The sequence below is a fragment of the Danio aesculapii genome, chromosome 25 (genome assembly GCF_903798145.1).
Source record: "Danio aesculapii chromosome 25, fDanAes4.1, whole genome shotgun sequence".
NCBI classification, from domain to species: domain Eukaryota; kingdom Metazoa; phylum Chordata; class Actinopteri; order Cypriniformes; family Danionidae; genus Danio; species Danio aesculapii.
Genome location: NC_079459.1, coordinates 17110080 through 17130456, shown reverse-complemented (window position 1 = coordinate 17130456; position 20377 = coordinate 17110080). Strand labels below are relative to the sequence as shown.

The 20377-nt window shown below is 33.6% G+C and overlaps 1 protein-coding gene across 11 annotated transcripts in view; it reads right to left on the bottom strand.

Annotated features, from left to right (window-relative positions):
• ppip5k1b (diphosphoinositol pentakisphosphate kinase 1b) overlaps nt 1-20377 on the bottom strand; it is an 87257-nt gene that overhangs the window by 31761 nt on the left and 35119 nt on the right. For 6 of the 11 annotated variants that reach the window (XM_056452205.1, XM_056452211.1, XM_056452214.1 and 3 more), the window contains 10 exons: nt 20058-20143; nt 17556-17681; nt 11412-11533; nt 8682-8864; nt 8337-8478; nt 6239-6462; nt 4715-4842; nt 4167-4290; nt 1465-1572; nt 1271-1387 (listed from right to left, as the gene is read on the bottom strand). In XM_056452205.1, coding sequence (XP_056308180.1) covers nt 1271-1387; nt 1465-1572; nt 4167-4290; nt 4715-4842; nt 6239-6462; nt 8337-8478; nt 8682-8864; nt 11412-11533; nt 17556-17681; nt 20058-20143 — 1360 coding nt within the window. The remainder of the gene's footprint in view (nt 1-1270; nt 1388-1464; nt 1573-4166; nt 4291-4714; nt 4843-6238; nt 6463-8336; nt 8479-8681; nt 8865-11411; nt 11534-17555; nt 17682-20057; nt 20144-20377) is intronic. The other 5 variants (XM_056452206.1, XM_056452212.1, XM_056452210.1 and 2 more) reach the window with 1 other exon arrangement.

Sequence of the window (20377 nt, the reverse complement as noted above, 5' to 3'; positions counted from 1 at the left end):
TATATATATATATATATATATATATATATATATATATATATATATTTAGGAGATGAGGCATTATTTACTGTAGGCATTATGTCTCAAGCATTTAAGCAATACTGTAAAAACTTTGCACTATTTATTTTTTTATACATTTTTGTTTACATTTTAAATTGTCATCACTGTACTGTACACTGTACTACAAAATTGCTAAAATACTATATAAAACATTTAATTCAAGGTAAGGCAAGGCAAGTTTATTTATATAGCACATTTCCTACCCAATGGTAATTAAATGTGCTTTGCATAAACAGAAAATAAACAGAAAATAAAAATGATTAAAAGAATTAAAATGATTAAAAACAGATAAAAACATTTTAAAATGTATTAAACAGGTTTATAAAAGAATGAAAAAAAAGACATAATAGTGCGATTTGTCGGACGTAGGACAGTGCTCATTCAGTAAAGGCACAGCTAAACAGATGTGTTTTCAGTCTTGAATGTGCAGTTGGAGCACATCTGATCATTTCTGGAAGCTTCTGGACAGGTGTTATGTGCTCTGATTTTCTGATTCTAGTCAGAATCCTGGCAGCAGCTTTCTGAATGAACTGTCGGACTGGGAAGGCCAGTGAGGAGTCCATTATAGTAATCCACCCTGCTGCTGATAAAAGTTCTCAATGGAAACAAAGCATCTAATTCTTGCAATGTTTTTGAGATGATAGTATGCCGATTTACTTACTACTGAAACTTAGATCAGACTCCAGAATCACACCAAGATTCTTGACCTTATTTTTTGTTGTTTGACCTCTAGCGCCAAGGTACGCATTCACCTTGAGAACCTCATCTCTGTTCCCAAATGCAATGAGTTTTCTCTTTGTTTAAATTCAACATTAAAATGTCTAAAGTTTACAATCTCAATGTAATTTTGTACTTTCAGAAAAATAAATATATCTGTTAGAATAAAAATATAGCAGAAAAAGTAATGGTAACAATAAATCTTGCTGTCCTCAGACATTTAAAGCAATATATGTACAAAATCCAGCTATACTGTGTACTAACAATATGATATCTTTCAATCTTTCTTTCTAATTAACTGTTTGGAAGTATAATGTTCAATAATAAAAACAATGACATTTATTGTCATTTAAAATTACTGTAAACTTAATTTTTTAAAGTAGATTCATTTTTCTTTTGATTATTTGAGCAGTTATTAATTAAAGCTTAGTAGTAGGCCTTATATTAAAACAACACAAGGATAATCAAATTGTTTGCTTAAAAACACACAGACCTCTGAGGAAGCAGGCCTGAAGCCAAAACCCAGCGGTGCATTTTCCTCATCCTTACAGCCCTTCACTCCTGGACTAAAGTGCAGCTCTACGTGAAAACGCTCCTCTGAGGAAGGGTCCTACAGATGCAAACGTCAACAAATGTAAGGAACATTGGGGAATTTGGCACAAAAGTTGATGGAGGCAAGTCTCCTACCTTGTTATTGTCCTCATACAGCATAATAACAATCTGCGTCATATAGTTGAGTTCAGTCACAGCGCTGAGGTAATCCATCGCCTGCTTCCACTGTTCGTCTTTTTGCTCCTGAACAGACACGTATGAGATAAAACGAGTGCTGTCACGATACTGGAATTTCTAACTTTAATAAAATAACTTACTTTGAGAAAATATCCAGACTCGACAGCTTTGGAAATATAGCAAAAAAACTAGAATGTTTATGCACATCTTAATTTCTTCATTGGCCTGGCTCAATGTTAAGGATTTTTACTATTTATCTAGTCAGGACAGTTGTTTAGATTGTCACTGCTAATTTTTAAAAATATATATAAATAAAATGTTTGTTGTTTTTTGTTTGTTCATGTTACATTTTGATAAATTACTCCATGTAGCCTTCTAATAAAATACACAATTCTTAATTCCAATTTCATTTCTACAGACGACATGGCTAGCCTTAAACTATAAAAGTTTAAACATTTATGAAGATGAGTGAACAGTCAGTAAGAAATAAGTAAGCAAATTACAATTAATAACACCAATAAACAACAAAACAAATATGCAGATGATGCTGGGTAATGCTGTGTTCACACCACTGAAAATGTAAATACTCGCATGAGTACATAACATTTAGTCAAATAATAATAATAATAATAATAATAATAATAATAATAATAATAATAATAATAATAATAAATTATAGTTATGATGCACTTTTCTTAAACTCAAAGTGCTACAAGATTTAATAACAAATAAAAATGCAGAGAAATAGAAGCTTGCATAAATTCCTGGTTATAAGCCAGAAGTCACACTGCAATAATAAAATACTAAAAAACAATAAATAAGCAAAATGTTACAAATTGCATAAAAGTGACAATGATGATCACAAATTAAATGTTCTGCTAAAAAGATGTGTCTTAAGAAGCTACTTAAAACAATTCATGAGAGAAAAGATGTGAATTTCTGTACAGCGCTGCGAATGATGTCGAATGCACATTATGCATTTGCCATGAACACACTCTGTGCAAGGTCAAAAAAAATCTACTTGAGCAGACAATTTGTGTAATGCAAAAACATCCCACGAGTAAACTAGAGTGAGTGACCAGACATGCTAGAAGGCACTCTACGCATCACATCTGCCACTGAATCGAACTACATCTCCCAATATGCCCTGCAGTCACACATCAGTTTCAGGCCACCTCTTGATTACACATACACAGCTGAAGCTTGTCATGACTGATTACATGGACTATATACACAACACTCACACACACACATCGTTGTTGAGTCTTGTTTCCCTGTAGTAAGCATTACCAAGCGTTTCCCTGTTTAGGCCCAATCCCAATTCTATTTTTGTACCCCTAACCCCTTCCTCTTGGCCCTTAAAACTGAGGGTGAAGGGGAAAGGCTTTAAAATTTTCCCCTAAGAATTGGGACAGCACTACAGCACGTCATCGCAATCTCTTGCTTCATATGAGATCAGACGATTGCGACTGCTGTAGTTATTCCAGTTGTGCTATTTTTAGGTATTTATCTTTAGGAAATCACTGAAGGAATATATAAAGTTATCATAATGATATAATGTGGCAATAAGATCGTAATACTGTGCATTTAACACAGTGGCCATATTCATCTATGCAAACACACCAAAAACAACATTAAAATTATAGCAGACACTTTAAAAAGCCCATTCCCAGCCATTAGACTTTTCTGACAGGGTATTCGAGTGTCGTCGAGTGTCAGAAAGTTGCGGGACTGCTTTACACGAGTTATGACTATGGATTATAGATCATGAAAATTAGAGGTTTTTATTTTAGCGGTTTTTAAAAGCATGACAGTAAAACACGAACACGGTTATGAATATATTAAAACATATGCTTGTTTGTTGTAAAAATTCGTAATAATGACAAAAAATTATTAATTTGTGGATCTCCTTACTTCTGGGTGCTGCGATCCTGCTGTTGTGGCTGGTGTATTCTGGGAAATTTTCTTACCTCTTGGTTTTGAGTGTGGTCCTGAAAAACCTTCGTTCGAAGGGCTATTCACCCCTTCCCCTTAGCCCTACGCCTTCAAGTTAAAGAGAATTGGGACACCCCTACCCCTTCACAGGAACAAGCAAAACGAGAGGTAAGGGAAGGGCTAAGGGGTAGAATTGGTATTGGGCCTTAGTCTTGCAGTGTTTTTATCTTTGTGTGTTTATATTGTCTATGTTTGTTTTGATGCCAGTCTCAACCATTTACCTGTTATACCGACTACTCTTTGGAGGATTATCTTCATGCTACCCTCTGTCACTGTTTGAACCTTGCCTGCCATTCTAATAAAAGCTGCATTTGGATCTGACCCTTGTTGTCACCTCCAAGCATTACATATGTGATAATATTCTTCAGGTACATCTAATAGCGGTTTTGACATTTGCCATTGATTCATTTTAGAGAAAACTCTGCATCAAATGCAACAAATATTGAATTCTCAAACATGTATCATGCTTTATCTCTAAAGTTAAACCGGAAAGTTCGTAGCATCAACTGTGAAATGAGCCACTGTAAAATCTGGAAAAATGGACAAAGTGGAACTGGAGAGACAGACTGAGATGTATTGATAGTATATGTAATGAAATATCAATATTTTTTAAAACATTAATAAATAATAAATTAAATTAAACTGCTTGATATTAGCATACTCACATTTAGCAGGCCTCCATAGCGGAAGATGTTGAGCAGGGAGTGCACGTGGCTCTCGCTGGTGAAGTAGAGCCGGGTTCGAACGTGTCGACCCGGAGACATCACACCCCGCGAGTACCTGAACCACCAGAAGAGATGAAAAACACAACCTGATCACTCACAGGTTCAGTGTGTGTGCCAACATTCCTGTATAGTTAGCTAAAGCCAAACTACTGCCAACTTATTGCACGATGCCCAATATATTCAATAAATATGAATGGTCAAATATAAGGCTGATCATTTTCTTCAAAATAAAAAACATATATGCACATGCTGTTTTTGTCTATTGAATGAATATACTGTATATACATTTTAATCAAAACATAGACAACCTAAAAAAGTGAACCCTGGCTCAATTAGACAACTGCCAAAATGTTGTTGCTACTATCAGTCTGTATTGTATGCATGTATCTGATAACCTACAGGAAATAATAAACCAGAGTACTTTACGGCATGTATAGAGTGCTCAGTGTGATTGAGCCTCGACTGTGCTCGCCAGTACAGAGACTCACAGTGGATGCAGCTTGTTGACGGCCTCGTCCTCATGAGTCCTCTGAAGATCCAGCTGAATCTTCTTGACCAGCGGCAGACAGTAGGCACTAGCGATGTCCAGCTTCTCTGCTTTAGTGATTCCATACTCCTGAAAATAACATGAGTGTATATGCAGATGACAATAAAACTAGTGAAGCACGAATCTTTTCATGACCGATTCCAATAGCCTAGGTTTTGTGTTACTTTATGTTTAAATCAAGGAGTATCTTCTAGAGAAGCAAAAAGTATTGTCTTGTTTTATGAAATAATATGCCAAAACGAAGCGAGTTAAATAAGCACAGCAAAATAATCTGCCAATGGGGTGAGCAAAATAATCATGTCAAAAATAAAAAAAAACAAGATTTATTTGCTTACCCCACTTCATTTTGACATTATTTTTGAACACAAGACAATATTTTTTGCTTGACTAGAAAATGCTTCTTAATTTAAGAATAATTAGGTATTCAGAGAGAGAGAGTTTTAATTTTATTGCCATTTCAGCTTCTATGTCATGGCAAAAAAAATAGATCAAATTTACCACGTTTTATAAATACCAATTTTCTATAATTCTAAAAATATTCTAACAATTAAAAGTAATCAACAGCAATAAATAATACACAAGGTAAAATCCATAAATAACAATAATAATAATAATAATAATATATAAGATAAAAATCTAAAAGGTTTTTTAAGGTTTCCTTTTGATAAAAATTTAACAATTTTAGATGAATTCACATTTAAAAATATTTCATTTAAAGTCTGTCAAGATAAAAATTGTTGTCTGATAACATTAAAAATGGGGCACTCCACAAGAATATGTTTAGATATTCAGACATTTAGATATTCAAGCATTTTTTGCAGTGAATAACTGACTTTAGCATTGCTTTTCAGATAAAAACGTATGTTCATTTAGCATGTTTCTTAATGATCTGCAAACATTTCATGCTATTTTTATGCAGCACCTGTAATGTTGAAAACATATCGATATTTGTTGCATTAAAGCTGATTATCTTGTGTTTTTTTTTCCATGAGGTGCCTGAGCTGTCAGTACGAAGTGTCTTTTTGTAAAATCATTGCAATACAGTTTGCATAGAAGTACAGACAAAGATTAGCTGAATCAAAGTCTGCATGAAATCTAAATTTACAATGTATATTTTACTAGCTCACATTGCTATTTTAAGGTGAATAATTCATCCGTGTAAGTTAATACACTGAAAAAAATGGTTTGTTTTGATAATCTTTAATGAAAACTGACCATTAGCTTCCACTTTTGGAGTGGTTGTCCTTCCGTTGACATCAATCTGAGGGCTTCCATTATAACTGCATATTAATACCCTGTCGTATTGTTAGTTTACTATGAGGGAATGATGATTGGTTGCCAATCACACATTTGGAGAATCAAGTTTTGAAAAGATTTAGACTTTTAACCAGTTAACTGGTGCATCTCTAAACCAAAGGAAAGCTAATGAAGGGATGCGATTCGCCATGATCATGGTCTCCTGTACCTGTGGGATGATGATGTCTGCCAGGGCTTTGGACAGATGGAAGAGCTCCAGCGTGTCCTCAAGAGCCAGAGAGCTGTTGTGCTGTGTGTCGTATTTCACGCAGTCGTAGATGTCCGGGATCTTGCTGATGTCGTAGCGGCCGTTCTTCATCCGGAAATCCCGCTCCAGTTTAGACCAGCGCTGCAGCATGAGCTCCAGAGACTCACTGTGGTACAACTGCAGGTCTAATAATAACACACATTCACATTACACGCAACAAATCATATGCTTTTACCATGATTAACTGAACATGCATTCTGGAGTCATTCAGTGTAACAAACCTCATCTGGTCTACATTCAAAGAGTACCAGTAAAATTACAGATTTTTTTGGATGGATAGATGGATGGAAAAGAAATAAAATGATGGATTGATGAATGGATGGATGGATGAAAAAGAAATTAAAAAATGATGGATTGATGAATGAATGGATGGATGGATGGAAAAGAAATTAAAAAATGATAGATGGGTGGATGGATGGATGGATGGATGGATAGATAGAAAAGAAATAAATTATGGATGGATGAATGAATGGATAGAATTTTTTTTTAAAGAATGGATGGATGAATGAATGGAGGACGGACAGACGGACAGATGGAAAAGAAAAATTATGGATGGATGGATGGATGGAAAAGAAATAAAAAATGATGGATGGATAAGAAAAAAATTATGGATGGATAGAGAACAGACAGATGGAAAAAAAAAAAGAAATGATGGATAGATGGACGGATGGATATATGGATAGAATTTTTTTTTTTAAATGATTGATGGATGGATGGATGACGAACGGACAAACGGAAAAGAAAGAAATTATGAATGGATGAATGGAAAAAAATAGAAAAATTATGGATGGATGGATGGATGGAAAAGAAATAAAAATGATGAATGGATGTATGGATGGACAAGAAACATATTATGGATGGATGGATGAAGGACAAACAGACAGATGGAAAAGAAAGAAATGATGGATGGAAAATGGATAAGTTTAGGTTCAGAAATAATTTTTTTTAATGTACTGAACAGTTAAGAGGGTAATTTATTATTAATAAATGAATGAATCTATTTATTCATTCATTCATTCATTCATTTTCTTTTCGGCTTGGTCCCTTTATTAATCAGGGGTCACCACAGCGGAATGAACCGAAAGCTTATCCAGCATATGTTTTACACAGCGGATGCCCTTCTAACTGCAACCAATCACTGGGAAACACCCATACACTACAGACAATTTTAGCTTACCTAATTCACCTGTACAACCTGTACAAGTCTTTGGATTTGTAGGGGAAACCGGAGGACTATTTATTCATATATTAAAATACACTTCTTTGTATACATAAAATAAGCTTCAGTCTTATTTTTTAAAAGATTTTAAAGTAAAAATCATTGTACATTTGGCAATATGAGGCCTTTTTTAACTGATGGTTAATAGACAAATTTATTAAACAAATTTAAAATAGTCAGAATTATTAGCCCCCCTTTGATTTTTTCTTTTCTTTTTTAAATATTTCTCAAATAATGTTTAACAGAGCAAGGAAATTTTCACAGTATGTCTGATAATATTTTTTTATTCTGGAGAAAGTCTCATTTGTTTTATTTCGTCTAGAATAAAAGCAGTTTTTGATTTTTTAAAAACCATTTTAAGATCAAAATTATTAGCACCTTTAAGCTATAATTTTTTTCGATAGTCTACAGAATAAAACCATCGTTATACAATAACTTGCCTAATTACCCAAACTTGCCTAGTTAACCTAATTAACCTAGTTAAGCCTTTAAATGTCACATTAAGCTGTATAGAAGTGTCTTAAAAATATCTAGTCAAATATTATTTACTGTCATCATGGCAAACATAAAATAAATCAGTTATTATAAATGAGTTATTAAAACTATTATGTTTAGAAATGTGTTGGAAAATCTGCTCTCCGTTAAACAGAAATTGGGGGGAAAAATAAACAGGGGGCTAATGATTCTGACTTCAACTCTAAATATTTAAATATTAAACTACATAAAGGTGTCAGAATGTGTAAATGTATACTGTCTGCAACACTTCAAATAAGCACCGACCAGCAGATTTGGGGTCTTCCAGTCTTCTGCAGATCTGCTGGGTCAGGCTTTTAATGAGGGTGTGAACTTGATCACAGGTCCTGACTGGATTGATGATGATCCCCATTGAGTTCACCAGAGACGGGCTGCCTGTGGGAGCCAACTGAAAGACATGACACACATTTAACATTGATCACACTACAAACTGAATTACACTGTTCCTATTTACTGTGACCTTTTATGTGAAGCTGCTTTGACACAATCTACATTGTATAAGCGCTATACAAATAAAGGTGAATTGAATTGAATTGAATTGAATTGATTTAGTTAATCTGAGATTATGAGTTAAACTGGCAGTAGCTTCACCTTGCTGTAGTCGTCATCGTTGAAGTCTTTGCTCTTCTGCATGATCTCATGTAGTCGAGCTTTGACTCTCTGCTGGCAGTCGGTGAGCGAGTCGCTGTCACTGTCCAGAAGCCCGTTCATGTTGGCGCTCTTCACCATCTGAACCAGGATAGGGGTCAACTCTCCTTCCAGTGCTAACAGACCCTGAACACAGCCATGCAGAGAAAAAAATACTGTTAAATATAATAAATCAAAAATCAACAAATAATAATAAAAAAAACATAAATCTTAAGATCAGCAAAATACATAAATATTAAAATAAACAAAACATTTCATATAAAGTCTGTTAGAAAACATACATTTTATAAATAATAATAATAATAATAATAAAAATATAATAAAAACTAAAAAATAATATAAATAAATGGTAAAAATACAATAAATAAAAATAATAAATAATAATATAAATTAATAATAAATAATAAAAATTCAATAAATGATGAAAAACAACAATATAATTGCAAAAAGAAAACAAATACATAAAATATTAAAATAAACAAAATCAAAACAAGAAATTAAACACTTTTAAATTCTAAGATATCAGTTAATCTAATTTAGATTTTGAAAACAAATATTTGTAATAAGAGATAATTTATATACAGCAACAATAATTATTTAGTACAAACAGTATTAAAGGGCACCTAGTCTACCCCTTTTTTTTTAAGATTTAATATTAATATTATGGTTTTTCTGAGTGTGCCAGTTTAGGTTCAGTTCAAAACACAATTCAGATTTTTTATTCTAATGTGTTAAAAAGTGTCATTTTGGGGGCGTGTCCACAGGTCGTTGTTTTAGCGTCGTGTTGCTTCACATGAAAATGAGTTTCGACTTACCGCTCAACTTAACAAGGGGGCGGAGCCAAGAGCTCCCCGCTTTGTGTATGTAAACAGACAGGCATACAGAGAGAAGCAACATGAGTGAGAGGACCAGCATTCAGCCGTACATGTACAACTCGGACACAGACCAAGCAGAGACTACAAAATCATTTGTGTCATTGTATAGTTTTCCAGCCAACTGTGTGCTACTTTAAAGTTCCAAGCTTGTACACCGAGACTTATAACCACGCACACTGAATTAACTTTGACTGAGGCTAAAACTAAAGGGCGTCACAAACCGGATGCGCCTCTCAGAGCCGTGACACGGCACATCAGACGCACACATTCGCATGTTATTTAAAATGAAACTACTCAGATGGAGTTCTGTGGAGAGGCAGAGATATTAACAGTTATCTAAAATGCATGGCGCTGCAGGGCACTGTGTGGCACGGAGCTGCGCGGAGCCGAGCGACGCTTCTGGTGTGCGACCTGCTTAAGGTAAGTTCGTTATTTCCAATGGAGGGATGTGCACGTGAGGCAACGCGCTCGTACTTTACAGCCGCACCTAGTTGAGATGACAGGGAGCTTTTGTGACTGAAATTTAAGGAAGATGCAATGAAAAGTACACGTTTGCAAACTCACCTAAAGTTACAAATAATAGCGCCAACGAGAGCGATCATGTGGTAAATGTTAATCTTGTGTTGAGCTTAATGAGCCTTACATCTAAAAATAGAGCTAGGGTGTTTCTTTGGTGACATGGCTTTGACTCACACGCTGAAAATGGCGGACATGAAACAACAAACTGAGAATATGGTAATGCACGCCTACATCAAGTTTCGGTTGATCTCAAAACCGCTCCAATTGGTGCACTGTTTTTATGTTGTTAAATTGAAAAAAAAAGTACTGGATGTGTTTATGTCACCTCAGTATGACGGTCTATACACTATACCTACTCATATGTCAGTCCAAACAGCTTGAAAAGCAGATTTTTTACCATAGGTACCCTTTAAAGTGTGAGTGCAATTAATAAAAAAACAATAAATCAAACAAAACCAACATAAAACAAACAAAAAAAAACTATAAAATAAATAAACCCATTTAATCAGAAGAATTATGTATGTATGTATTAGAAATTAAATGTACTAATACATCAATTGTACCACAAAAAAAACAAACAAACAAAACAAAAAAGTCCAAATCAGTAAATAATAATAAAATAAAATACAATAATGAAACACAATATACTAATACAAGGTAAATAAGAAATACTTGAAATAAATGAAAAAAATTATATAAAATGAATACACATTCAGTAAAATAACAACAAACCATTTATACAAGAATAAAAAAAAACTAGAAACCTAGAAGGGTTAAAAAAAATTTAAACACCTAAAAACTTTTCTACAATGAAAAGTAACGAAACATACAGCTGAAGTCAGAACTATTAGCCCCCCTTTGAATTTATTTTTCTTTTTTAAATATTTCACAAATGCTGTTTAACAGAGCAAGGAAATTTTAACAGTATAAAGATCAAATAAATCAGCTATGTTCAGAAATGTGTTGGAAAAATCTGCTTTCCGTTAAACATAAATTGTGGAAATAAATAAACAGGGGGGCTAATAATTCAGGGGGGATGATAATTCTGACTTCAACTGTATATACATAAAAAACAACAACCCACATTTAAAAATACACAGCTACACAAAAAAATACAGCAATAAATAAATAAATAAATAAATAAATAAATGCTAAATTAAACATCATAATTTTCAGTAGTTGTCACATACAGTACTTTGAACTACAGCAGTTTACCCTCATCTACAGTAAATACATGATGTAATACCAACATCCTCTTGTAGACAAAACCCAAACAAACCTTTGCGAATGCCGCCGCAGTCATCTGCACACGACCCTCATCCGAGGCGTAAATTTTGAGGTCATGGCGGTAAGTGCTGTGTAAACGCAGAAGACCACAACCAGGGAAACCTGCATAATCACCTGCATAGACACAGACAAGCGAAACTTAAAACAACAGCAAAAGAACACAAATTACAGTCCACAACAGAAACACAAAAACATTTGCTATTCATTTATTCGCCCTCAGGGTATGTTTTTTTCTTCAGTTAAACATTAAAGCTTTTACTAAAACCTTGGATTTTGGTCATTTATAAAATACAAGTCAATGGCTACTGGGAATTTGAGTCAAAAAAAAAAAAACACATACAAGCAAAAACAAAATTAATACCCCGAAGCTTGATCTCCATACCAAGAATGGTAATAATATTGTAAATAATGCTTTGTTTCGGCACAGAACAGTCGTTTTTTTTTCCATGTGGATCACAGGGAGGGCACAGGTATTCATTTTGATTTGCCTGTATGTGTATTTTGACTTGCATTTTCATGAAATCACAAAGGACCACAGTTTCAGCTTCTGCTGAAGAAAAAAAAAAGTCACCTACATCTAGGATGGCGTAAGTGAACAGCAAATTTTAACCCCTTCAACCCTTTTCTGCAAAATTCAAAGCTTAAGTTCAAGCATTTCAATTCATACACACCACTGAAAGCGTCTGGCAACATGGGTTTAGGAGCTTCTCACAAGAGCGTCGCACTGAATACAACAACTAGCAAACAAAAGTCTGATTTAAGATTCCAGAATGTCCATCTGAGAGAACTGCCTGATTTAACCTATTTTTATTCTTGGTCCATTTATGCATGTCACATTATATGACATCATGTTTATAGTTAAACCCTCTTTTTACACCACACTATTGTATCTCAATTTTCATTGTAGTTTCAACAACTTACTTTTCACATCATAATAGTCTTATCTTCATTTTTGTAATTCTTCATCATTTGAAACTTTTTGTCAATTAGGAGTAGGGCTGGGCCGATAAAACGATATGGATATTTATTGACCGAACACCATTGTCAATAACGATAAAAAAAAAAGTTCAATATGAAGTTTCGGTATGAAGTGCTATAGCTTTATTAAAATGTACCTGCTGAGCGCGCACCTTGGAAGCAATGCCAATAAGCTTAGGGTTATTTCCAATGTAGGCACAAGCGGCAACCTAGTTGCCATGTGCTCACCGCGGTTCATTTAAGTATGTATGTAACCAATCCGCTTCACACTTTACTGTAATAATGGCAGACTTAGACAAACACAGAGCACCCAAACACTGCAGTGCTTTTCTATGTGCTCATGCTTTTCACATGCTTTTAGACGCAACATGTGAACGGACTCCGGTTGGGTTTTGCCACCACAGGTCAGAATAACAACACACTCAAAAATGGGTGCCGTGACAAGCAGCAGTGAAGAGATTGTAAATAAAAAAGGATGTAAGAATCTCGCCAGTGGCTTTTTGGTTTGGCTCAGATTTGATTGTCATAATTTGTTTTGTTAAAAGAGTTTCTTGTTTACTGTGGGATTATTGCAGACACTTTACAGATGTTGATATACCTTAAAAGTTTGCTTTGATTGTTCAGCGTTTACACTTTATCATTGCACACACTTTGTAACATTTTATTTATTAAGTTTAAGTCTCTTTAGCACTTATGTTTATTTTATTATAAGACATAAGAGAAAAGATGTTTGTTTATTTTTTTGTTTTTGACTATTAAAACTATTTGCTTTAGTAATGTTGATAAATTTAAAAGTGGTTAAATAAAAAAACTCCTAATATTCCTAAATGGATTGTAAAAAAATTAAATAATTATTGATACCAAATGATATTAAACATTATATTGTGATATTTATTTCCCTGTATCACCCTGCCCTAATTATGAGTTTACAATATAACATTATACTTGCATCTTATCTCAATTTTTGATCTCTATAACAATAACAATGTCTATCTCAGAATTTTAACTTTTACCCGCATAATTATCTCAATTGTTTTTTACTTTTCATAGTAGTTTAAAATGTGTCTTAATCATTATTTCAATCCAACCATTGCAACTTTTTAGCCCATAATCAAGTTTATTAATCAATTTCACACTTTTAAGTCACTTTTGATCACTTTATATATAAACATAAGTCAAAATTATGACATAAAGAGGTGCAATTATGACAAGCAAAGTAAATATGATGAAAATGTGTAAAATAACATTCAAAACTGTCACATTTTCATTAGAACTGGTAACATTTTTCCATAATTATGATATCATAATTTTGACATTTTAACTCAAATTTAATCTTTTTTTTTCTCATTTAGACAAGATATCAGATAAAAAATAACCAATTTTTTTTTGACATGATGTGTCATTAATCCTAGCCTGCTAATAGAATGTCATTAAAAGGCTGTTCAAAATATGATAATAGTGTTAGAAAATATTGTACTGGTATAACCCAACAAATAAATAAAATTTTCCTGACTTTCCAAATTTTCAAAAATTCTAACCAAACTGCACTGACAAAACAACAGTAAACAAATTTGCTAAACTTATATGCTACTAAGCAAAAACCTCTGTTCAATGTCCATATCATGGAATCTTCCACACAAAAAGCGAAGCATGGAATGTTCCAGTAACGGCCCTCTCATCAGATTAGTTTAATGTGATGGATGTTAATGAATTAAATGATGAATGGGGCAGATGATTCATCCAATATCAAGAGCACGCACAAAAAAAACAGCTCTTCTTACCACAGTCAATAGGAGACTCACAGCCGAGGGACCTGCAGCTGTCTATAGTTCACAATTCAAGGTAAAAGAAGAGCACATTAACCACTACAGACGATGGTTTGGTCTGTGAACTTTGACATTTAATGAGTTACAACCAATTAGCTGCAAATACGGCCTCAGGTTGGAGGTCCAGGGGGAAGAAACTGAACTTCCCAGGAAAAAAATCCACACCATAAAGCAGTATTTTGTGCTGGTGTGCTAAAAGGTGTTACTTGAGGTAAAGAAAGCATTCATTCATGCTGGAACAAGCCTTTGTAAGCCAAGCCCACAAAACAAGCAGGAGAAACAGGTTTCCTGCCTTGAACAATGAGACTGCAAATCTGTTTCTTTGCCCTGTGATCTAAAAAAACAAGCACAGAGTCTGACAAAATATCTTGTCAAGTTGTCATAGCAATTTTACGGCCTCAAGAAAAACACGTTTCTGAAACTACTGTTTCTGCATACTTCATGCAAAAGTCCAAGAAATATTAAAGAAACCCCTAGATGTAAATCGCTTAAAATATTATAGTTATCATTTTTGTAATATATGTATATGTATATATTATTTTTAACACTGCAATTATAATATTTAAGCTAAATATGAAAATTCATATTCATAATTCATATTCAAATTCAGAAAATTCATTCTTTTATTATAGATTCTTTGTTATAGTTAAATATTATGTTTCCCTCCACCACACCACATGACAACCTCAAAACATTGCGCATTTCCGAGTGTGCCTCACACAGGTGAGTGGGCTTGACAAACCACATGTAGAAAACACAATTTTATCTCTCTAATACTTTCACCAACATTTGCACCAGTTTTGCACATTTGCAGACACTTTCTTTCAATCACTCCATATATCTCTCCAAAAAAACATGTTGTGCTTTTATGAAGTGTGCTTCACACAGGTGAGTGGGCTTGACTAACCACCTGTAGAAACACTCTTCACTCTATACAAAAAAACTCCACCCACATTACTCTCGAGCTTAATTCTCTGAGCACTGAAAGTTGCTTTGTATAATTAGTTCTTCTTGTGTGTATTGCCACTTCTTGCTGAATCACTGAATGCCTCCTCAATTGTAAGTTGCTTTGGACAAAAGTGTCTGCTAAATGACTAAATGTAATAACATATAAACCGTGTTTTGTTACAAATACAATAATGTGACCTTCTATCATAGATTTATTGTGTACTGCTACACGATTATATTTAATTAACAATAATATATTTAACTTATAAAGCTTTTATAATAATTTCATTTATATTGTTTAATAAAATAGGATATTATTATATTAAACATTGAATTCTAATTGACTAAATTACTTATTTTACATTAAATTACAAAATATTATATTACATTACATCATGTACACAAGTGTATGTTTAAAAAAAAAGTGTATTATTTTCTCACCAATTTTATTTTATAATTTTTTAAAATAAACAAACAAAAACATGTAAATACATAAATAACACACAAATACAGTATACTCTATCGTATTTATTCCCTAATTCCATCTTTTTTTTACGAATCTTTGTAAATCCTTTATAAAAGCCTCAGTTATACTCTAAACAGGGAAAATAGAAAATAAGGGTGCTTTCACACCTAGACTTTTGTTTCGGAACCTGGTGCGTTTCCCCAGTTAGTGCGGTTCATTTGGCATATGTCAATCCGGCAATCACGCTCAGATCCACGGCAAAACAATCGGTCCGAGATCACCTAAATGAGATGGTCTTGGCTCGATTGAAACGAACTCTGGAGCGGATCGATTGTAGTGAGAAAGCAAAACGATCCAAGCCCGGCTATATCACAGTGTATTATGGATATGTAATAAGCATATATACGGCTATATGAAGAGAGAATTATGAGTAGGGTGGGATGTCACTTCCTACCGGCAAATGTGCGTTTCATGTCAAATACAAAAGTGAAAGCATGCTGAACTATTAAAGAGAGCTGTTTATCCGTTAGGAAAACTGACCGAACAGCAGTTTTGGTTTATCGTTATTTCTCTCTATAATGTAAAGCCTATAATGCATAATTCTAGCCAAAGGCTATGTATGAGAAATCTTACCTCTGATTTATACTTTGTGATGAGGTCTGTGGGGGTCACCATTCAAAATTAAAGCACAGCTTTTCGCTTATGCCTCATTGCTCATCGTTATAAATTAAAATAAGGACGCATGACAGCTAAGCAGGACTCTGCAAAATAAACCATGAAACTCTGACCAATGTGAGGAAATTATACTTGCACATGACTTGTCGATCCGTTTAGAAACTTTGCCATGTGAAAGAGAATCGCACCAAGTACAAACTGCAACATTGTAACAATTTTAATCCCTGTTTAGGAACAAAACAGGTGTGAAAGCACCCTAAATGACTTTATTAATTTCTATTCATTTTAAGATACACAAGTGAAACTGTATCAAAAATCTAATGAAAAATATATCTTTGCAGTCTTATCTAAAATACAATTACTGTACAGTTTAAACATTACAGTATATTGACCTGAACATTGAAATGCTGTATCACAATATATTGCTAAAGTGTTATAATGTTGTTGTTTTATCCAATTTGAGTAATATTTTGGCACTCCTGTTATTCAGCAATGTTTAAACATTACAGTAATGTTGTTTTTTTAAATAAGATTGCAAAGATTTATTGTTCATTTGATAATAAGCCTTTAATTGTCATTTATAAGGGATTTACAAAGCATAAATAGTCCTCATTTTAGATTAGGTCACAAAACTGCATTTGATTGGTTTAATAAAGCATTTATTAACATACAAAGTAACTATCAATATATGCCTGCATATTAAGCTATATAAATATTAATTTGAATAGTTTATTAGACATTTACTTAAACTTTCTGCACGATCTGAAAGAAACCACCAACTATTCTTAAATAACTGGTTTGTAAATAATGCAATTTAGTGATGAAAAAAAAATTATTAACAAAGTATGAATCATTAAGCACATTTTACATGCGTTTATAAATCAAGAATACAGAATTTGCAGATGCATGTACAGTATAAACTCTTACTACTAATGTAGAGTTTTACATCTAATAATGTAGAGTTAATGCTTAACGAATAATGAACTAAGTATTTGCTAATGCTTATTAAATGATTCATAGTTTGTAGTTATTATAAACTGTTACCCATAATCTTTATGTTTTTACTTTTATGTTTTAAGTGCCAAAAATGTACAGTAAAGTCACACTTAAAGCTCACTGAAATAGATACAATACGTTAAACCAAGTGGCTTTCTTCCTGATAATTGAGTATGACTTCATTCTCGAGATTCAAGATTTTTTCGGGCCACTGTCTAATGTCTCTTGTGTTTCTGCAGTGTTATACCTTGTCCTCCAGGGTACATGCAGCGGAAAGCTCTGCCCAGCTCCTCTGCCTGAACTCTGCCTGCTGGAGTCAGTTCACCCCCCCACTTCAACACCAGCAGCAGAGACGGACCCTCCTTCAAAGTGTCTGCAGATAAGGGCAACAGATAGACGACAGCAATGTGACACACACTTCAAGTTAAAATATATGTAAATTCACATTTTAAGGCCTCAATATAAACTACCGGTCTAAAAGTTTTTAAGGTTTTGAAGGAGTCCCACTTCTACTCACCAAGGCTGAATTTATATGATAAAAAATAATGATGAAACTGTAATATATTGAGATACTAACCTTAAAAAAACAGTTCAGTAATTTAAGATTCCTTAATTTTCCTGAGGCTTAGTCCCCTTTATTCATCAGGGGTCGCCACAGCGGAATGAACCACCAAACTTATCCAGCATATGTTTTACACAGCGGATGCAATCCAGTACTGGGAAACACCCATACACACTCATTTACACACATACACTATGGTCAATCTTAGTTTATTCAATTCACCTGTACCGCATGTTTTTGGACTGTGCAGGGAAAACTGGAGCACCTAGAGGAAACCCATGCGAACATGCGAAGAACATGCAAACTCCACACAGAAATGCCAACTGGCCCAGCCAGGACTCGAACCAGTGAACTTCTTGCTGTGAGGCAACAGTGCTAACCACTGAGCCACCGTGTCACCCCAATTTCAGATGTTTATGATGTAATAGGATCTGAAGAATGGAGCAACGATGCAGAAAATTCAGCTTTAAACTCATCACAGGAATTAGATCAATTTTAAACTACATTCAATGGCAAAACAAGTATTTAAAACTGTAGTAATTCTTCACAATTTGAAAGTTTTTACTATATTTTTGATTAAATGTATACAATTATGAAAATATATGCTGCACACTTTCCTCTCCATAACAACATTAATTCACCAAATGATGGCACTGAGAAAAAGGTTTGCTAACTGCAAAGCAGCTCTCCGGTTCATGTTTTTACTTGTGTGTGGCCTTGACAGGAGGAACAAAAGAACTGATCCACAGATTTTCAATGGTATGTTTCAATTGGACAGTGGTAATTCAAAAAGCTGCCTTCACTCATGTTTTCATGTTTTTCACGTTTTGGCAAGCTTGTTTTCACAATAAATTAAAAAAAAAAGGTAACAATAACTTTAATCCCGCAATTCTGCCTTTATTTCTCAATATTGTGAGTGTGCACCTTGTAATCTGAAGATATACATTCATAACTGTGACTTTTTTTCCTCAGAATTGGATATATATTTCACATTATTTTTATTATATTTATTATTATTATTATTATTATTATTATTATTATACATATATCTTTGTATTATGCAATTCTAAATTCAAGTTTATATTTTTGGGAGTTCAGAATTCAGACTTACAGTTGAAGTGAGAATTATTAGCCCCCCTGTTTTTTACCCCTCCAATTTCTGGTTAGCGTAGAGAAGATTTTTTAAATACATTTCTAAATATAATAGTTTTAATAACTCATTTTTTATCACTGATTTCTTTTATCTTTGCCATGATGACTGCGAATAATATTTTACTAGATATTTTTTAAGACACTTTTATCCAGCTTAAAGTGACATTTAAAGGGTTAATTAGGTTAACTAGGCAGGTTAGGGTAATTTGCAAGTTATTTTATAAAGATGGTTTGTTCTGTAGACTATCGAAAAAATGTATAGCTTAAAGGGGCTAATAATTTTGACCTTAAAATGATTCGCAATATATTAAAAACTGCTTTTATTCTAGCCGAAATAAAAGAAATAAGACTTTCTCCAGAGGAAAAAATATTATCAGACATACTGTGAAAATTTCCTTTCTCTATTAACCATTATTTTGGAAATATTTAAAAAATTTATTAATTAATAATTCTGACTTCAACTGTGCAAAAACCTTGCAAAAATTTAGTAAAAAATTCTGAATTGTTAAATATAAACTCAGAATTAAGCAATAAACCCAGAATAGCTGGAAGAACTTGCAATGTCATGGGCAAGTAAAAGTGACAATCTCTAAAGAAAAAAAAAAAATTGTGAAGATTAACAATTCACAAAATAAAGCCTGTATTCCAATAGAACCTAAAGAGAAATAAAGAAAAAATCTGAACATTGCAACTGCAAACCACAATTGTGAAAAAATAATCCAAAAAAATGCCACAATTGCGAGATATAAATTCAATTTTAATTTTAAAAAGTTGCAATTGGCTGTTCATTCCACTGTGGCGACCCCTAATAAATCAATATATACATTAATCAAAACTTTGTGATATACAGTAAACTGTTAAAATAAAATAGTGTCAAAATGAAGTCAAAAGTCTCATTGACCTTTTTTATTTTTGTACCATATGACAGAACTTTCAAAATAAGCTCTGAATGAACCTTGTTTAGGCCTTTGCTTTTTTTAAATTACATCCCACCAGACAGTTTATTCTTTGACTTTTCTCAAAACACACACAAACCTTCTTCCTCACTGGATGCTTTCGGCTGGCCATTTGGCAGATATGTCAATTGCACCTTCCTGTTGATGCCTGAGAAATGTCCATACCTGAAAGACAAATACACGAGACGGGGGACATAAACACACCAACCCCTCTTAATCAACATTCTCCCTCTGAACAACAGACACACAAACGGCACAAAACACTGGCCTCCCAGCACTAGCGGGTGCTCGTGGCCTCCATGTTTCTGGAAACATGTGTCTGAGCGACCTTTATAAAGCTGGCAGGGGTTAATTTGGGCCATATCAGGACTGTCTCTACTGGAATGACAGGCTTTTGGA